Raw genomic sequence first — 20,842 nt, forward strand, 5'->3', positions numbered from 1 at the left:
TCTCCGTAATAAAGTGGCGATCAATTTCCACATGCTTGGTATGGTCATGGTGTATGTGGTTATGAGCTATGCTAATCTGCTACCGATTGTCACAAGATAATGTTATAGGTTTTGTATAGGATAATTTTAGTTCTCCCATTAGCCGTTGTAACCACATTCCTTCACATATACCGTGGGACAAAGCTCAATATTCATCTTCAAGACCTTCTTTGCGTGCCACAACAGATCGCTTTTACTCCTCCATGTCACTAGATTACCCCAAACATAGTCTGCAGTAACCACTTGTGGAGCGCTTGTCATTAATTGCCCCCGCCTTGATCAGCATCGATGTAAACTTCTATTGTAATACCCCTACTCGTATTCATTGCTTAATAGGGTATGAGGTATTACCGAGTTTACAATTTTTTTTTATATTCAATATAGCCCCTTTATAAATATCTAACCTTCCCTGCAATATTAAATCGAGACCAATCCACTTCAACCAAACCAATTCAACATATTTTCAAGATAAATTCATACATATTTATAAGATAACGTCATCACATACCCAAAACCAGGTTTGTTAACCATACTAATGGCTAACTTTATATTCATTTCATGTTAACATTTACTTTATTAGCTTATACATGCCATTGATTTCCTAAATAAAGTTTCTTTATATACCGAAATCCTGAGGTTGATAGTGTGATGTGTCTCCGACCAAATCTGACCTCCGAGCTCTTAACACTACAAAACAGGGAAAAGAAAACGGGGTAAGCACTTCGTGCTTAGTAAGCTCATGTAACAAGAATTATACTTACCTAATATTTTCAATACAATATAATAAACATTCATATATTCATTCAATGCATTATTACCCTAATATGCACAAACTCAACATTCAAGTTAGTACAATAATTTCTATGTACCAATAATATATACCATGATTGATGAGCTCATCAATATTATAATTTCCATTTCCTTGTTATTTTTTCATATTTATCTCGTTGAATTTATCGAAATTTAGATGGATTTTCAGAGGTACACTTTTAGTGTACAATTCCGGGTTCGTCAATTCATATTCATGTGCGACATTTCCATTTCAAAGAGCACACTCATGAACCTCAACCTTGCAATGGATTACCATCGAGCTAAATCCTCGCAATATAAACTCATAGAGTATTGTCGGGATTACCAATCCAGCTAAATTCCTACAACGACAATTACTCTAATGAGCTTGGATCCGAATTGCCACCCAAGCTAAATTCAGACCCTAATTGGATTACCCGTCAGGATAAATCCATTTTCCACATATTCTTCGGGAGGGCTATATCAGGATAGGATCACCCGTCCGGGCTAGATCCTTTTTACCATCAATTCCTTCTCAGAGATCCATCGAATTTTCCTTTCATTCAGCCGGGATTTCTTCCCCTTTTTATCAAATATATCAATGTTTCATAAATTTTTTATGTGATGAACATTCAAATCATATTCACATCAATAACATACATTTCAAGTATTTAAAAATATAATTCAAGTTACACGAACTTACCTTGATACTTGTTCGTGTACAAAAATCTACTAATCCTAAACTTTTTCCTTTCCTCGATCTAGCTTCGTATTTGAATCTTCTGTATCTAAATAAATAAATTTAATTATCAATTTAATACATTTCATGTTCATATGCAACAATTTCTATAATTTCATTATTATTATTTATAGTTTATTCAAAGCTGTCTATTTGAGTCATAGTCACTAAATTATTTATAACTCGAGATACGGAACTCCAAATTAAGATCTGTTAATTTTCTCTGAAACTAGACTCATATATATTCTAACCATAAAATTTTCAGAATTTTTGGTTTAGCCAATAAGTAGAGTTTATTCTTTAAAGTCACCCCTGTTCTGCTATCTGACAGTTCTAACCCTTCTTCACTAAAAATTAATTATCTCTTCATACAGGATTCAAATGATGTTCTTGTTTATTTCTCTTAAAAATAGACTCATTCAGTATTTTATAAATATAAATTTAATCCCATAATTATTTTTCATCAATTTTTTATGATTTTTCAAAGTCAGAACAGGGGAACCCGAATTCATTCTGACCTTGTCTCACAAAATTTATTATATCTCAAAATTTACAAATCCATTGCTTACACTATTTCTTCTATGAGAAACTAGACTCAATAAGATTTAATTCTATATTTTTTTCATCTTCTAATTCGAATTATAAAATTTATGGTGAATTTTCAAAGTTAGTCTACTGCTGCTGTCCAATATTGTTTTAGTGCAAGCTATTTATTACCATTTTTTCCCTAAGCTTTTAATAAATAACAATTTCGTCCCTACTCAATTAGCCTCTCAATTGAGCTGATTTTCTCAATTAACACTTTATTCTACCACCTTAAACTAGTTTACAACCTTTAGGAATCAAAATTTCAGTAATAGACTTTAATTCTAAACATTTTCACAATTAGGTCCTAAAAATCAATTTCTATTGAAATTACCTAATAAAATCATCTCATAAACAAATTAAAGCTTTAATTTCATTCTATTTCATCATAAACATACAGCATTCAACCATGGTGACTTTCAATTTCATCCATAAAATCAAAACTAATGAATTTAATAGTAGGACCTAGTTGTAAAAGTCTTACAAACACAAAAATTACAAGAAAAAGGCAAGGATTAACTCACTTGGTGCAAAAATTATGGAATACCAGCTTATAGAACCCTCCTATGGCATTTTTATCTGCTGGAATTGAAGAGAAATGAAGAGAAATCTAGATATTTCCTATTTAGTCCTAGTTTTATTTAGTTAATTTTGGAATATTCCAATTTTGCCCTTAATTTATCAATTTTCCTGCTGATTTCATGCCCTTGCTGTCCAGCCCAAATAAATTTTGGGTCTAATTGCCTTTTAAATCCTCTCTCATTAGACACTTAAGCTATTTAATCATCCCATCCTCTTTTACAACTTTTACAATTTAGTACTTTTTATTTAATTAACTATCCAAACATTAAAATTTCTTAACGAAATTTTAATACCACATTACTAACATTTCATAAATATTTATAAAATTATTTTCGACTCGATTTTACGAGATAAAGGTCCTGATACCTTATTTTACCCAATTTCTTTAATAATTTCTTTTTCTAACTAACCATTAAATCGGTAAAATTTTTCTATCAATATTTTCATACGATTTTCTTATCATATCAATTTTCATGCAAAACTATTGAAATAAATTTCTCTTTAAATCGGATTTGTGGTTACGAAACTACTATTCCGATAACCTTAAATTTAGGCCATTACATCTATGCTTCGATTTACATCTTTCTTGAAATGCAACCCTTTACCAAGAGTCCCTTTTAAGGATCTCAATATCCTGTAGGCAGCTTCCAAATGTTTCTTCCTAGGAGCATGCATAAATTGACTAATAACACTTACTCCAAAAGCTATGTCTAGACGAGTGTGAGAAAGATAGATAAGTTTTCCCACTAACCGTTGATATCTCCCCTTATCTACCTCTTTTCCATCCTTATCAGTTCCTAATTTAAGATTGGGTTCCATAGGAGTCTCGGCTGGTTTGCAACCCAACAATCCGACTTCAAAAAGTAGATCAAGAACATACTTTCTTTGAGAGATTGAAATACCTTCCTTTGACCTTGCTATCTCTATTCTAAGAAAATATCAAAGATTTCCCAAGTCTTTAAGTTGAAACTCAAGACTTAAGAACTCTTTTAGTCTTTCAATTTCACTAGAATCATTTCCTGTCAATATTATGTCATCTACATAGACAATGAGAATACAACACTTCCCATTATTCGAATGTTTGTAAAATAAGGTGTGATCAGCTTGACCTTGAGTATAATGTCTACTAGTCATGGCTTTGGAAAAACGATTAAACCAAGCCCTAGGGGATTGCTTTAGTCCATACAAGGACTTCTTTAACTTGCATACTTGGACCTTGCTTCCTTCGAATCTAGGCAGCAAATCCATGTAGACTTCTTCGTTTAATTCTCCATTGAGAAAAGCGTTCTTTACATCCAATTGGATCAAAGGCCATTCTAAGTTGACAGCAATTGAGAGAAGCACTCAAATAGTATTCAGTTTGGCCACTAGTGCAAATGTTTCCTCATAGTCCAACTCATATGTTTGAATGAACCCCCTGGCCACAAGTCTAGCCTTGTATCGATCAATGCTCCCATCTGGTTTAAATTTTGTGGTGAAAATCCACTTATAACCCACGGTCTTCTTCCCAGTAGGTAGTTTAGATATTTCCCAAGTTCCATTGTTTTCAAGAGCCTTTATTTCTTCCAACACAGCTTGCCTTCATTTGGTTGACTTAAGAGCCTCTTCTATGTTCTTTGGAGTTTCTACAAAGTCAACATTAGAAACAAAGACATTGTAAGATTTAGGCAAGTTTCCATAGGATACAAACCGAGAAATGGGATGTTGAGTGTAGCTCATAGTGCCCTTTCTTACTGCAATTGGAAGATAGATAGAAGATGAAGGAGGTGAAACTTCTTCCTCAGAACAATCCTCAAGTAAAGATGGCATTGGCACTGTTGTTTCAGTCTCAGGCAACTGATGTCTCCGAAAGTATACACGAAGCCCCTGAGTTTTTTCTTGTTGTTTTTCAGAATGAATGAGCTATTTTTCTTCATTAGTATGGTTAATCACCCTTGTTTCTTGTTGCTGAACAGTGGAGATAGGAAAAACAATGTCCAAAATAGGAATAACAGTGGCTGTAGGATTTTCAGCAGGTTTTGTAGTGGTGGTAGGGCTGATAGAGTCTTGAGGTATAATGAGAAGATTGCTCAAGGTCTCATCTTCACTAAGTATCTCCCCCTGAAGATGAGAGGCCGAAAAATATGGCTCGTTTTCAAAGAAAGTAACATCAAGGGACACAAACATCTGGTGTAAGGTTGGAGAGTAGCACTTGTACCCTTTTTTGTATAGGTGAGTAACCAATAAAGACACAAGTGTGGGCTCTAGGATCAAGTTTAGATCAGTTAGGTTGATGGTTGTGGACAAATGCTTCGCAACCAAATGTTTTGGTTGGGAGATTAGGAACACGAAACAAGGGAAAAAATTTTGAATAGTATATAAAGGTGTTTGAAAGTTTAATATCTTTGATAGGAGTCGGTTTATAAGATAACAAGCAATGAAGACTGCTTCTCCCTATAAATACTTTGGTACACCCATAGTAAACATAAGGGCACGAGCCACAGCTACAAGGTGTCTGTTTTTTCTCTCGAAAACCCCGTTTTGTTGAGGGGTGTCAGGACAAGAACTTTGATGTATGATTCCTTGCTCAGAAAGATAAGGACTTAGGATAGAATTAAAGTACTCTCTCCCATTATCAGTTCTAAGGGTGTGAATATTTGAATTGAATTGGGTTCGAATCATTGAATGAAAATTTTAGAAGACTCTAGAGACTTCAGATTTTTATTTAAGGAGATAGACCCAACAAACTCTAGTGTGGTCATCAATGAAAGTTATGAACCACCTAGCCCCTGTGATGTTTTTTACTCGACTGGCTTCCAATAGATCACTGTGGATTAAAGAGAAAGGTTGAGATTGAACATAAGGTTTCAAAGGATAAGGGACACGAGTGTGTTTAGACAGTTGGCAAACTTCACAGTTCAAGGAACTTATTTTCTTATTTAGAAATAGTAGAGGAAACAGTTTCTTTAAGTACATGAAATTCGGGTGTCCTAGTCTACGGTGCCATAGCATGATAAAATCTTCTTTTGATGTAGATAAGGCCATCCCTTCTTGTGAACTGTTTTTGTCCCAAACATATAAGCCATCATCAACTTTAGCAGTGCCAATCATTTTCCCGATTCTCGCTCTCGAACCACACAACCGAAAGCAAAAAATTCAGGAAGTACTTTTTCATCCTTGGTAAGCTTGCTAATTGAGAGTAAATTACAGGAAACATTTGGAACATGTAAAACTTTATCAAGGGAAAAATTTTTAGTAAGTCTAACTGTCCCCATTCCAGCCACTGGCGAGTAAGATCCATCAGCTATGCGAATCCGAGGCTAATCATGACAAGGTAAATAGGTGTGAAACAAACTTAAATTACCTGTCATGTGGTCGGATACACCTGAGTCTAATATCCAGGAAGTTGTGATAGCTTCGTGTGTAGTATTTAAAGCAGCACCTTGAATAGCTAGTGACCCACTGGTTGTAGGAGTCCCGAGTAGTTTATGAAGAGCCTCAAGTTGAGTTTTGGTTAGCCGAACATCTTGAGCATCTTCTTCAATAGTAGATATCATTGCTGCCTTGTTTTCTTTCTGTTTTTTTCCAGGATAGCCATGGAGTTTGAAGCATTTCTCTTTGGTATGCCGAATCTGATTACAGTGGCTACACCATGGCCTATTTGAACCAGAATCACTTCCATCTTTGAACCTTTGAGATTGTGGGCCTTTTGAAATAAGAGCAGAGTTCTTGGAAGGATGATGACCAGCTATGGTCAATGGTTTTAGTTCTCTTGTGTCTCCCAACATAATAAGACGTCGTTTCTCTTCCCTCCTTACTTCAGCAAATGCTTCTCCTATGGTTGGCAGTGTGGTTCTGCCTAGTATTCATCCTCGGACCTCATCAAGATCATGATTTAGTCCTGCTAGGAACTCATAGAGACACTCTTTGTTAAGATGATCCATGAACTTGGTGTGTTCCGAGCCCTAGCCCAAATCAGCTTCATAATACATGTCTAACTTCTATCATAAGATCTTTAGGTTGTTGTAATATTGAGTGACTTCAAGTGTTCCTTGTCGAATATCTTTCAACTTTAATTTGATCTCGAATACTTGGGAAGCATTTCCAAGATCTGAGTAATTCTCCTTGATTGCATCCCACATTTCTTTGGCAGTTTTAAAAAAAAGATACGTTCGGCTTATATGACCTTCCATCGAATTTATAAGCCAAGCCATAACCATTGAGTTGTTAAGCTCCCAAGTTGCATAACCAGAGTCTATTGATGCTGGTCGAGGAATTTTTCCATTAATGTACCCAATTTTTCCTCGCCACGAAGAACTATAAGGATGATTGTGACCATTGCAGAAATTTTTCCATCTAATCGATAATTTGTGATTATAAGAGAAGAGTTAAGGTCACCTTGTGGGATTCCTTGGCTGTGATTTTGAGTTATTTGTGAGATCTTAGTCTCAAAAGAATTTTTAGTGTCACCCGTGGGAGTAGGGTTTCTAACAGAGAAAACAGAACAAGAAAAGAGAAGGAAGAGCAGGATCAACTGGATTCCTGATGCTCTTGATACCATGAACAAGTTTAGGAAGAAGAATAATTCTTATTTCTTCTAATCTAAATACAACCTTTTAAATAATAGTAGGAAAAATAAAAAAAGAAATAATCTCTAGAAATTAGCCTATCCCTAAAAATTAGTAATTAGATTATGGGTAATAGTGCAAGGAAATTCCTAGAACTAAGGTAGAAAATCTGCTTAAATTAAGGAATTCTAACAACGAAGATTAACATGTCGTAAATAAGCCCTTTGGAGGTTTGTACCCTTCAAATTCGTATTGCTTAATTTCGCACCCTGAAGCCATGTTCATCACAATTAACTTAATCACACTAAACATGTTGGGTCAAAACAATTTATTCAAATGTTTATCAATAATATCGAGCTTGCTAGAGTTATCAGGATAAGTTGTCGCACATATCAAATTAAGTTATAGAACCCTAGTATTTTCTATTTAGGTGCCTAATGATAACTTCACATAAATAAAATGATACATGTGCTAAAGCAATTGACTTGTAAACGCCATGCTTAAGGGTCTCTTCCCTTCAAATTGGCTCCTTCAAGATTAGCTCCCTCTAAGTTGGCATCAGTAAGATCAGCACTCTAAAAGTCTAGATATTAAGCATATTAATAGTTTACAATAACACAATTGACACACTAAGCATATAATTTTAATTTTAATCATTCAACCGAACCATTATAGCTCAAACAATTACGAATCTGAAAATATTATTCCAACAAGCTTAAGGAATTTATAGTAACCTAAGATCTTGTAATTTCCTACTTTATATATGCACATTCTATTCAATTCAATGAACCACATTTGCTTGTTTATTTTAATTTAGTGAATCACCTATAAGTGTGAAGAACGAATATCGGCCCCACAGAAGCTACAATCTATCAAAGAAGCATCTGCAACAATGTAATTGATGATGATACATCAATATTTAAACCTTAACAATAAATAGTAACATTTAGCTAAGTTACTTGGACACTAGTCTGAATGTCCGCTATGGATATGTACAATTTTTCTATTTTAGGAGTTCCATGTATTTGAAGAGTCTTTATAGGACCGTATCTCTATATCTATATCCAGACATGTGTCTAGCATAAGTATTGGACTTCGGTACTTCAAGAATATAGACATTTAGTAAGAAATCTACTAACTATAGAAAGATGGCAAATATTTTCCTTGAAGATTTGCACTCTGAAGATTCGCCCCAGCTAGTAAAACCCCACGAAGATTTGCCCCTGTAAATTCACACCTTCCTTAGGCAAAAAAAAAAAAAACCGTTGCAAACAAAGTTCACAAGAAAATGCACTCTCCAAAAAGAATAAATAATTCTGAGGATCTTACTCGCACAAAGTTGCATTGTGAAAATTCGAACACACAACATCCACATCCTGTTACAAAAACAAAGAGGTTTATTATAAGTATGAGCTTAAATTTAATTAAAGCATTGACAGTTAATCACATACTTCACTTAAGAATCAGACATACCCGAAATTTTGCACACTGAAGATTTACACGTGTGAAAAATACGTTTTTGAGACAGGCAAAGCTGAAATCCACGAATGAAAGATCTTGCACAAATAAATAGGAAAAACTGAGATGATGAATCCAAAGTGCAATAACAAGCGGCATTACATTACTTCTGCTTCTTCATTAGACTTGAAGTTGAACCACAAGGGATCAAATGATAATAAAGAAAGACATCAAACATTCGGATTAAAAATAAAACACACACACATTCAACAATCCAAAAGAAAATGCCACAAATAACCACCATCATCATGGAATAGCGAAAATGAGAAAACTAGTATTAGAGCCAACAAGCACGTACAAAAGCTACAAACAGAAGATCAATGAGACCGAGTCTTGCTTCCTGCGAACAATGATTCTACTTCTCCAAAATATGAGTTTCCCACAAGATTTTGTCAAAAATTTGGATAAGAAATTATTTACCAATTTAGAGATATCAATGCCAGAAAGGTTAACTCCTCGAAATTTAACTCTTTCAGACTGTATGCACTTGATGATATCGGTACGCGTCAATTCTGCTGAAGACTTTTCATCTTCTTTCTTCTTATTAAGAACAGAACTGATTCCTTCTATTAATCCCTGAATCATATCACATAATACTGTCACTGAACAAAATTTCAAGAGATCATACCATGGGTGCAAATAACAATCACCTAAAACTGTTGCAACGATCGAGATCCAAGCATTTCACACGATGTCGTTAGTAGGAAGGAAGATCGCTCTATAAACAGTAGCACTGGCGCCATAACCAACCTCTTCTAGAAGCTTGTAATCACTGGGATTCGCTGAGTAACTCTGACTTCCTCCCATTCTCCCAAAACCTAAAGCCTTAAACCGCCTTTTGGAAAAAGAACCAAATCACTGGCAGTCGAGTAATCGACGTTGAATGCCGGCGGCAGAGTAATTAAAGTAAAAGAATCGTAGTGAAAATCAAAAAGGCGGTAATGAAGACTAGAAATGTATAGGGTTTTTTTCTTTTTGTCAATGAAACTACTGCTGATTGTTTTTGATACAGAGATGAATTATCGGTTGGGGACGCAATGAGGGGAAGGAGAAGAAGAAGGAGAAAGCGTTTCAAGATGCTGGGATGTGAAGAGGAAACCGAATTAGAAACTGTAAGACATTTTCCCCAAAAAAACACTTCCTTTTCCCGTATTTTGTAAAATATTTTACGGTGAAAAATCATATCCAGCCAAACAAACAGTAGAAAATACTGGAAAGCTTTTACGGAAAAGCTTTTACAGCTAAACAAACGGAGCTTAAAAGTCATATGGATAATGAATTATTGATAATAAAGACCAAATATTAATATAATAAATTTTGAAAAACATAAAATTGGAAACCAAATAATAAATTTTCAAATTTTAATAATTAAAATAAAACTTCTCAACAAACTTAGTGGTGAAAACTATAATTTAGATTTTATACTTCCAAAAATATAATAGCTTGTGGACAATGTTATGTTACAAGTTAGAAGGTGTGGCAATATCAGATATCATTTAATATGTATCATAACATTGACATGCTATTCAATCATTAATCTCTAACGAGTAACCATAATTTTATATTCTTAACGTTAGTGTCAAAACGATTAATTTTAATAGTTGATTAATAAAATTTAAATATCTTATATAATTGGATGGTTGTCTTCATAATTTATTCCTATAAGCAACATAATGAAAAATAATTGATAGATAATAATAAATGATTAATAGTAACTAACAAAATTATTTTAAAGATGATATCACATTCAGCACATCTGGAATGAAAAGAGTTATTATTATTTTTTGGTGAATTATAATAACAATGCAAAACCCAAACAACAAACGCAATTAGTGTGACTTGAACCCAAGCCACATCTAAGGCAATAAACACCCTTAACCATCAAGCCATTAGATGAGATTCAAAAAAGTTATCACTTTTAACATAGTAATAAAATCAATCATTAGGGTCTCGCTCATTCTCATACAAATCACAGGAATACTATGAAGGGTTAGAATCATCAAAATAACTTAGGGTAAAGTGAAATCACAAAGCTTCACGCATCTGTATGCCATGTTCCATGGGTCTCTTTTTCTACGACAAGCGCAACAATTCACCAAGGTATTAAAACTTGAAATTTTTTCATTATGTTTATGCTTCTATCTTTGTATCACTTTTTAAAGGATTTTATGCAATGAAAAGTGATAAAAACGAAGAATATATCTTGCTAAAGAAGGAATTTTGAAGAGATGTAGTGTAATTATCTTTTCTTATTTAACAAACATGCAATCAAACGTATTTTTATTTATCTCAAATTGTATATCAATATTAATGGTGGTTGATATGGGCCGAAAAATTTTAGAGATTTTATTCTCATCACACGAACTTGAAAAAAGTTTTAGACTGACTTGAAAAAAGTTTTAGTGTGAGAGTTTACTCATTATAATTGTACGAGAGTAATGCTGCAACAAGCATTAATTAAATTAAACTTAAATAGTCTTTTATAGTGGAATCTTCTTTAAAAAAAGTCACATACATATAAAATTAAATCTGAATTATGTATTCTTAATTAATTTTTTAAAAAATTTTGGAGTTATTTCTAATAATTACAACTCACATAACATACTCTTTTTTTTTTCCTGCTCTGAATTCACCAGCTGTGTTTTTGACACCCAAAAAGACTAAAGTTTAAAGAAGAAAATATGCTATTTGGGCTGGAAGACTTTGCCATATGGTAGCTTTAGTTGATAAAAAGAACAAACAAAGGCAAGAACACAAAAATCATTTGGGATTTAAAATTTGGTGGCTGCAGAATTTGATTCTTAAATATAACAAAGGAATGTAATCATGGGCTAAAAACGAGTTCCCCATACTATTAGTTGCTGTTGTATGCCTCTTTTCTTCTATCATAGCTTCTATATTATTTTCTCTTACATTCAATTTTTAATGTGTTTCTTTTTCTGCCATTCAATTTTAAAAACAAAATCTTAATTATTATTGTTATCAGCATTTTAATCATCCACCGATTAAATTATTAATGGAATGTCAACAACAACCATAATAATAAATTTAACTTTCCTATATTTATATTTTCTATCAATTTAATTTTATTTCTAAAATTTCAACAAGTCAGGTTGATGCTAAAACAAATGAAAATATTTTTTTTAAAGGACTTTAAAAAAAGTTGACATATGACAAAATTGACCCTTAAAGTTTCTCATAATTTGTTTTCTACTATTTTGTTTTAAAAGAATTTTCAAATATATATGGTATTTAGAGATAAATCTCAAAATTATACATGAACTTTAATTCAATGTGTAATTTGATACATCAACTTTAATTTGGTGCAAATGTACATATGAAATTTTGATTGTAGTTCAAATGTATCCATGAAACTTTAATTTTGATTCAATCATACACATTTAGAAAAATAAATACATCAATTTACTTTTATATTGGGTTAAATATAGTTATTTGTATATGCAATATATAAATATAAAGTGGTGTTATATCAATAATTGTATTAATAATTTGTGATAATTAAATCAAATCAAAATTTCATGTATAAAATTGTATAAAATCAAAGTTCATGTATAAAATTACATATTAAATCAAAGTCCATATATAGTTTTGAGATTTATCCCATAGTATATAGTTTTTTAACTTGGAACTTAATCATATTGTCAACAGGTTTGTGATCAATTTAATTTTTTAAAATTTAATGCAAAGAAATGTATTCGACCTAACTTGATACGAATCTCACTTAACTCAATTTGATTCGAAAAAATTTTAAATTGAATTAGGATGATAAAATAAGACGCCTCAACTTGATTAACTTGAATTCTTTTACTCAATTCGACTTGATTCGATCGGATGCTTACCCCTAACTGAGAATATTCTGAATTCAAATGACTAAATTAAAATACCGCTCATCATCCTCACCAAAAAAAAAAAATTTCTCATTGTACTCGCGACTTGAGAATTTAAATTATGCCGGTGAGTTGGACGGAGGCATAAAAACTTCAGATTCAACGATTTCGACCCGATAATCAAGAAAAATTGACACATCTATCTCGTTCTGTTGTCATTTTTAGATGAATGATATATATAAAAACAACTGTGTTTTAATTTTATTTGTAGAGTTAAAATTATTTAATTTTATATAAAATTATTTTGGTTATTAGCTCAATGATTGGGAAACCTGATTTAATAAGATTTTTTGCAATTTGTTACAATTTGTTAGATTTCTTAATACATACTTTAAATGATTTATTGACCATCCTTCAACAAATGTAATTAGATGCCCATCGATGTAACTTCCAATCGCCAGCTTTGGCAGTTTTTACTTAGCAAGAGTAAACTACGAGCATTTGAACTTTCAAAATTACTAGATATACCATGGATAACTTGGTTCATTTTGTGACAACATAATTGGAATAAAGGAAAAGTACATATTCAAGAGAAGTTTAAAGTGAGCTATCAAAGTCTCGATTAAGCTCGAAAACTTGCTCAACTCCATAAAAAAAAAAAAAAAATCCAAAATCCATTCATACACTCCTATAATTATTCCCTGCAATTTCTTTTAATGTTTGGTAGAAAACAGTACTAACCTTGTAGGAGTTCTGTTCATTCATATACTCTGTTCCATCCTTGAGCAGAACATAACAACCCAACAAGAAAACATATGAGAACAACCCAATAAAAAAACAGATGATTAACTGATTACAGATTGTGTTTCATCTAAACAAACTTCAAGTGCTCAAGCATTAATAACATAATGAAAAGCAAAAGGCATGAGCGTTGTTGGCAAATTGGCGCACCCATGCTAATACTAATAGATCTGTGGAGTTGAAACTTGTTTGTTTCACCAAGGCGAACTTGGAATATCATTCATTAGAGTTGGAGAACCTGGGAAATATTGCAGGGCAAAACCAGTGGATGCTAAAGTTGCATTCAGATTCTTTACATTGTAGAGCTTGTCCATTACAAACCTCACCGCAAAATTTACATGGAGGGCAATCCCATATGTTTTTCACAATAGTGAATGGATGTGGGTGACTATGAAAAGGAAGCTTGTCAATGTTGCTTCCAATCTTCAGAAATGGGATATCTCCAAGAGCACATATGGAATGGAGAGAGTTATCACATTCAGCACAGTAGTAAAACCAATCATTTGGGTCCCTTTCATGCTCACACAGATCACAATAATGCTGAGAAGGATCAGAATCATCTGTGCAAGTTAGAGTAAGAGGATGTCTATCATACTTGTACCAAGTTGTGAGTGGTAGTGTGGCACATTGTAGATCTAATGTGAAATCACAACGCTTTGTGCATCTATATGCCATGTCCCATGGGTTTCCATTTCTACGACAAGCACTGCATTTCGCTGAAAAGTTATGGATAAGGAATAATAAATGCTCGTGACTTGGATGCTCCAAAGTGTCCGATAATAAAATACACCGAATGTCACATTCAAAGCAAATGCAATCTCTATCATTGCTGTGAAAAATAAAATAGAATAAAATAAATAAAAATAAAGAACACATAAATTTTACGTGGAAACCCTTTCGGGAAAAAAACCACGGGCAGAGGAGAAGAAAATTCACTATGTCGAAAAATTTTTACTCAAATACAAGAGGAATAGACTATGTCTATTTATAGGCTTGCAAAGCCATATTCTAGTAGGATTGAAACACCTTATCCTAATCAATATAAAATAGATGGAGTTTAATAAGGTTTAAAACCTTATTCTAAAATAAAATAAAAGAAGTCTAGTTCTATATGGATTTTACTTTTATTTTATTTTCCATCGTATTTTATTTAAATAAGAATTTGGGTCACTTAATTCTAACAATCTCCACCTTGACACAAATTCTCAATGAACAAGTTCTTCATCGCGAACTTTCAATAAACAAGTTCTTCACCTCTTCCAAAAACCCTTAAGGGTTTAACTTCAACAATGAACACCAACCAAGTCTAAGCAATGCTCAAACTTGGTTATAGGAAGTGACTTAGTCATCATATCTGCAGGATTTTCATGAGTGCTAATTTTGCTCACAACAATATCACCACGAGCAATAATATCACGAACAAAATGATACCGAATATCAATGTGTTTTGTTCTCTCATGAAACATTTGATCTTTTGTAAGAAAGATGGCACTGATCGTCACAAAATATTGTGCTGATTTGAAGGTCTTCATTGAGTTCACTAAATAGTCCTTCAACCAAATAGCTTCTTTACAAGCCTCAAGAATCGCCATGTACTCAGCCTTCAGTGGTAGACAAAGCGATCGTAGTTTGCAAAGTGGCTTTCCAACTAATTGCACAACCTCCGATTGTAAAGACGTAACTCGTGAGAGATCTTCTTCTATCAAGGTCTCCAAGAAAATCAGCATCAACATACCCTATAACTCCATCTTTAGTTCTTCCAAACTGTAAGCAAACATTAGTAGTGCCTCGTAAGTATCTTAAAATCCATCGAATCGCTTTCCGGTGTTCTTTACCGTGATTCGCCATGTATCGCTAACCGCACCGACCGCATATGATAAATCGGACGTGAACAAACCATAGCATACATGAGAGATCCCATCGCACTAGAGTATGGAACATGTGACATGTACTCAATCTCATTATCGATTGAGGAGATAAGGCCGATGAAAGTCCGAAATGGGTCGCTAAAGGAGTACTAACGAGCTTAGCACTCGCATATTGAACTCGCAAAGAACTTTCTCAATGTACCCTTCCGACTTAGGTACAATTTACTTGCTTTTCTATCTCGAGAATCTCCATACCAAGTATCTTCTTTGCTGGTCCTAAATCTTTCATCTCAAATTCTTCACTTAGTTGGCCTTTAACCTTTCTTATCTCTCTTTATCTTTTGCTACTATCAACATGTCATCAACATAAAGAAGTAGATACACAAAGAACCATCACTTTTTTTCTTAAAGTAGACACAACTGTCAAAACTACTTCTTTTGAAATCATGAGAAGTCATAAAGGAATCAAACCTCTTGTACCATTGTCTTGGTGATTGTTTCAAACCGTAAAGGGACTTTTTCAAGAAGCAAACATAGTCCTCTTTTTACGAGACTATAAAACCCTCTCGTTGTTGCATGTAAATATCTTCCTCAAGTTCTCCATGCAAAATGCGTTTTACATCTAACTGCTCAAGCTCCAAATCATGCATGGCAACAATACCAAGCAAAGCTCGAATCGAACTATGCTTAACAACCGGAGAGAACACATCATGAAGTCCACTCGAATTTGATCAGAACCCTTTGCAACAAGCCTTGCTTTATATCCGGTTCTTCAACTCCTGAGTCCCTTCTTTCTTTTAAACACCCATTTACAACGAATGACCTTTTTACCTTTAGGAAGTTTTACAAGATCCCATGTTCTGTTTTTGTGGAGTGATTCCATCTCCTCTTGCATAGCAAACATCCACTTTTCGAGTCTTCACACTAATCGCCTCGAATAATTAAATGGCTCTTGATTCGCATCTATATCTTCACCACATTTAAAGCATAAGCAACTAGATCAACCTCGGCATACTTCTTTGGAGGTTTAATTTCTCTTCTTGTCCTATTTTTGGCGATAGAGTATTGCGGTGAAGAAGCAACTCTATTCTCAATTTTGTCTTGGCTTAAGGAGTTGATTCTCAGATTATCGATGCTCCACCGCTTTTGGTTTTCTTTATTGGAAGAGTCTTTAAGAGATAAGTTAGGTAGCATAGCGCTTTCATCAAAAACAACATCTCTGCTAATCACAACTTTTCTATTTTCAGACACCATAACTTATAGCCTTTTACACCAAACTTTATAACCAAGAAAACGCATTTAATGGATCTCGGTTCCAATTTTCCATTATCAACATGAGCATACGCAGACACCCAAAATCTTTAAATCGTAATAATTAGCGGGATTACCGGACCATACCTCTTGTGGAGTCTTTTTCTCAATGGCAACGGATGGAGATCGGTTGATCAAAAACATGCAGAGAGGTCGCTTCGCCCAAAATGACTTCGTAAGTTGGCATTTGACAACATACATCGAACCTTCTCCATGATTGTTCGTTCATTCGCTCGCAACGCCGCTTTTGTCAGTGGAGTATGACGAATCGTCAAGTGTCTCATGATCCTTCCGACTTGCACAATCTATTAAACTCATCGTAATGTAACTCTAAGCCATTGTGCATGCGGAGGTATTTTATCTGCTTTTCCGTCTGTTTTCAATCATAATTTTCCAAGACTTAAATGTGGAAAACACATCGCTTTTCGCTTCGTGAAGAACGCCCAAACTTTTCTCGGAAAAATCATCAATAAAGGTTAGCATATAATTAGCTCCACCTCTCAAGGCACTCGACGGCCCCCACAGATCGTAATGGATATACTCCAACGCTTCCTTCGTGTTATGGATTCCTCTAGTGAATCGAACTCTCTTTGCTTCCCAAAACACACGGTGCTCACGAAATTCGGTTTGCAAATTCCTTGCCCATTAAGAAGTCCTCTTTGCTTAATTACGCCATGCCATTCTCACTCATATGCCCTAGGCGATATGCCAAAGTTTAGTAATATTATCATCGACAAGGAAGAGGAAGCGACAATTGCATCACCAATAATGATAGAACCACAGAAACATATAACTTGGCAATCTTTCTTTGCCCTTTCATCACAACAAGGGACCCTTTGAAATCTTTAAAACCCCACTTTCACTGTGTATCTGCACTTTTGAATCAAGAGTACTCAACGAAATTAAATTTTTTTCAATTCGGAACATGCCGCACGTCACTAAGTGTTCGACAACTCCATCAAACATCTTAACTTTAATTGTTCCAACACCGCGATTTTACATGAAGCATTATTTCCCATCAAAACAACACCTTCAGAATCTTGTTTCATAAGTTGTAAACCAATCCCGATTGGGACTCATGTGGAAGGTGCAACTGAATCAAGTATCCACTCCTCGCCACTTTAGAATCATTGATGAAGCAACTAGAAGTTCACCATCGCTGTAGTCTTCTACAACATCGCCTTCACCGAATTTTCCGTTTGTTTTCCTTTTGATTCGCAGCCTCCCTTTTAATATTATTTTGTAGCTTATAGCACTCAGATTTAATGTGCCCTTTCTTCTTGCGAAGTTGCAAGTTTTACCTCTGTTTGAAGATTTCGATCTACCCTTAGATTTACCACGAGGATTCCGTTCTCGTGTTCTACCACGATCATCATCAACATTCCGGTTTTGTCTCCCACGAACAATGAGACCCTCTCCCGAGAGTTGGGTTTAACCACAAGATGCTTCATCTTATCATACGAGGTTAAAGAATCATAAACCTCATCAACCGTGAGAGACTCGCGCTATATAAAATCGTGTCTCTAAAAGTTGAATAAGACGGGGCAACGAACAAAGTAGAATCAACCCTAGATCTTCCTTATCATCTTGAACCTCCATGGCCTCCAAGTTTGAGAGAATTTCTTTAAACACCTGTTAAGTGTTCGTGTACGACGCACCTTCCTCCAAACGATGAGCATAAAGACGCCGCTTCATATGCAACTTGCTTGTTAGAGTTTTCGACATACATATTTGTTCTAGCCTCTTCCATAATGCAATGGCGGTTTTCTCTTTCATCACATCCTGCAAAATTTCGTTGGACAAATGCGATGTAATTGTGTTAATGCCTTTCGATCCTTACGCTTCTTCTCTTCATCTCGTTAATGTCGAAGGCATCTTATCTATCCTAGCAGGCATCCTCTAGATCCATCTGCAAGCAAGAATCGCTTGCATCTTAATTTGCCACAACGCAAATCTGTGTTGCGATCCAACAATGAATTTCATACTTCAAAGACGCCATTACCGTGATCGAGATGAATAACCGAAGCTCGATACCAATTTGTGAAAAATAAAATAGAATAAAATAAATAAAATAAAGAACACATAAATTTTACGTGAAACCCTTTCGGAAAAAAAACCACGGCAGAGGAGAAGAAAATTCACTATGTCGAAAAATTTTTACTCAAATACAAGAGGAATAGACTATGTCTATTTATAGGCTTGCAAAGCCATATTCTAGTAGGATTGAAACACCTTATCCTAATCAATATAAAATAGATGGAGTTTAATAAGGTTTAAAAACCTTATTCTAAAATAAAATAAAAGAAGTCTAGTTCTATATGGATTTTACTTTTATTTTATTTTCCATCGTATTTTATTTAAATAAGAATTTGGGTCACTTAATTCTAACAATTGCATTTGTAGCTAAATCCGTGGTGAAGTCTGTGGCAAGTACTACATGGTGCACCACATGCTTTAATACCTACTGTGCTTGAATTTGTGAGTGTAAGCAAGTGCTTGTGAAATGGGTGTCGTTTTTTTCTCGGCAGTTCAGCGCATTTTTTATGGAGAAAAAGCTTGCATTGCTCACAACTATAAAAAGGTGTTGAGATAGGCCTCATACACCCATCACATTGGCCATCGTCGTTCATCTCCCCACTAAAAGTGAGTCTTAAATTATGATCATGATAAGCATGTTTGATCTCAACTGCTACCGTTTTCTCTCCAAAACTCATTTGTTCGACAATATTGGTAATCAAATTCATAGATTCATCAAGAACTTCCATGGACCTCTCATCATAGTCTTCCGGGACACTGTTTCCATCCCAAACTGCTTTATCTGTTGCACAATGCACATGAGAAATATAACCGCAATCAGAAGCAGAGCAATGGTAACTGCCATACCTCGTATCGACTTCCTCGTAACAAATTCTGCACAACTCATCTTGTTGCGGAAGAGAATATGAGTGGGAAATAACATGATGATGTCGCGTTATTAAGATACTCCGTGGCAATGAAATGCAATTTTTATGGACAAGAAGGTCGCATATAGCACAAATGTATGGGGTGCGATCTCCGGTGGTACCGCAAAAATCACAAATAAATGACCTTTGTCTTGACAAAAGCGTCCATGGGTGTTCATGACTTGCATTTTTAATTGTTGGTGGAGCAGAAACATCTTCGAGAGTGAGCTCAATCTTGCAAAAAGAGCAAGAATAAATAAACCCTTTCCACTGAATTTTGCACAAGTAACAACTACAGTTGTGAAGATGAGTAGGTGGTTTCGGCAAGAGAGTAAGGGGATGCTTACGGCGGTCGTAGGGGTGATTAATCTCAAGGGGTAGTTCTGCACACTGCTTATGAAGGATAAAGAAGCATTTATCAGGAAAGTAGCATTTATCAGAAAGGTAACTACCTAAACAATAGTAAATTGGACCAGATAATGGTTTCATACATCCGGAGCAATCGCAATTGACTTCTTCGTTATGGTCTTGAATGAAGAGCAATGGATGTTGATGCAAAGGAGTAGGAAAATTTGGAGCAATGGATGATTGAAGCAAAGCACAGTTGATGTGCAGATCGAATTTACAGGATCACAATGATAAACGAATCCCGAAGAAGGCCTCTGACAAAAATCACACCCCCAACCACCCTCGTAAGGAGATTTTGGCAAAAGAGTGAGAAGGTGTTGAGGGTGGAAAGGATGATTAAGGTGGGGGGTTAACTCTAACTCTGCACATCTCTTATGAAGATAATACTTACAGTCATTGCAACCATAGCTTGGACCGTCTATAAGTTCCTCACACCCAAAGCACTGAGCTGCTTTATCTGTAACACTTTGGTCTTGAATGAAGAACAAAGGATGGTGATGGGAGAAATGTTGAAGTTCCATCTCTCCCCTTTTCTTAATCTCAGACACGGTGAGATCCATTAGATGAAAACTTGGTATGCCTCCTGCTTACCAAATTGCTGAGAGGAAGAAAGCAAATGGGGCTAAAACAAGGGGGTATTTTGGTGATCTCCATCATTTCCACCACTACTATACGCATATCAGCATATGATTAATGCCAATAAAAAAGAAAAGAAATGATAAACAAAGGGAGAGACCATTAAGGCTGGTGGTACAAATTTAGCACAAAGGCCGAAAAAGTAATATAGGAATCCAGAATATCTTTTATCCCTCAAAACCAAATAATGAAATTACATGACAAATGTCTTAATGGTATTTTAACTATA

The 20,842-nt window shown here is 34.7% G+C and overlaps 1 protein-coding gene and 1 long non-coding RNA gene across 7 annotated transcripts; both read right to left on the reverse strand.

Annotated features, from left to right (window-relative positions):
* Positions 1-476: 476 nt before the first annotated feature.
* LOC108480627 (uncharacterized) lies at positions 477-9,987 on the reverse strand. Of its 6 annotated transcripts, XR_008281628.1 has the most exons (6): positions 9,220-9,969; positions 8,755-8,837; positions 8,611-8,657; positions 8,107-8,504; positions 1,532-1,616; positions 477-726 (listed from the first exon to the last, which is right to left on the reverse strand). It is a non-coding gene; the product is annotated as an uncharacterized LOC108480627 (long non-coding RNA). The 6 variants fall into 6 exon arrangements; XR_008281630.1 differs by lacking the exon at positions 1,532-1,616 and having other exon boundaries at positions 9,220-9,966; XR_001870659.2 differs by lacking the exons at positions 477-726; positions 1,532-1,616 and having other exon boundaries at positions 8,005-8,504; positions 9,220-9,365; positions 9,450-9,987.
* A 3,677-nt stretch (positions 9,988-13,664) lies between these two features.
* On the reverse strand, positions 13,665-20,537 carry LOC108481467 (uncharacterized). The gene is made up of 3 exons (XM_053018166.1): positions 20,061-20,537; positions 19,089-19,959; positions 13,665-14,164 (listed from the first exon to the last, which is right to left on the reverse strand). The coding sequence occupies exons 1-3, from the start codon at positions 20,535-20,537 to the stop codon at positions 13,665-13,667; spliced, it is 1,848 nt and encodes a 615-aa protein (XP_052874126.1).
* Between the last annotated feature and the right edge of the window lie 305 nt (positions 20,538-20,842).

This window comes from Gossypium arboreum, chromosome 1, assembly GCF_025698485.1.
Source record: "Gossypium arboreum isolate Shixiya-1 chromosome 1, ASM2569848v2, whole genome shotgun sequence".
Classification (NCBI taxonomy): domain Eukaryota; kingdom Viridiplantae; phylum Streptophyta; class Magnoliopsida; order Malvales; family Malvaceae; genus Gossypium; species Gossypium arboreum.

Coding starts and splice junctions, on each gene's coding strand:
- LOC108481467 (XM_053018166.1), bottom strand. CDS start 20,537: ATGGATCTCACCGTGTCTGAGATTAAGAAAAGGGGAGAGATGGAACTT. Junction 19,960..20,060: donor CAATTGCGATTGCTCCGGAT/GTATGAAACCAT, acceptor CTTCATAAGCAG/TGTGCAGAACTACCCCTTGA. Junction 14,165..19,088: donor CACAAATTCAAGCACAGTAG/GTATTAAAGCAT, acceptor ATAACTTTTCAG/CGAAATGCAGTGCTTGTCGT.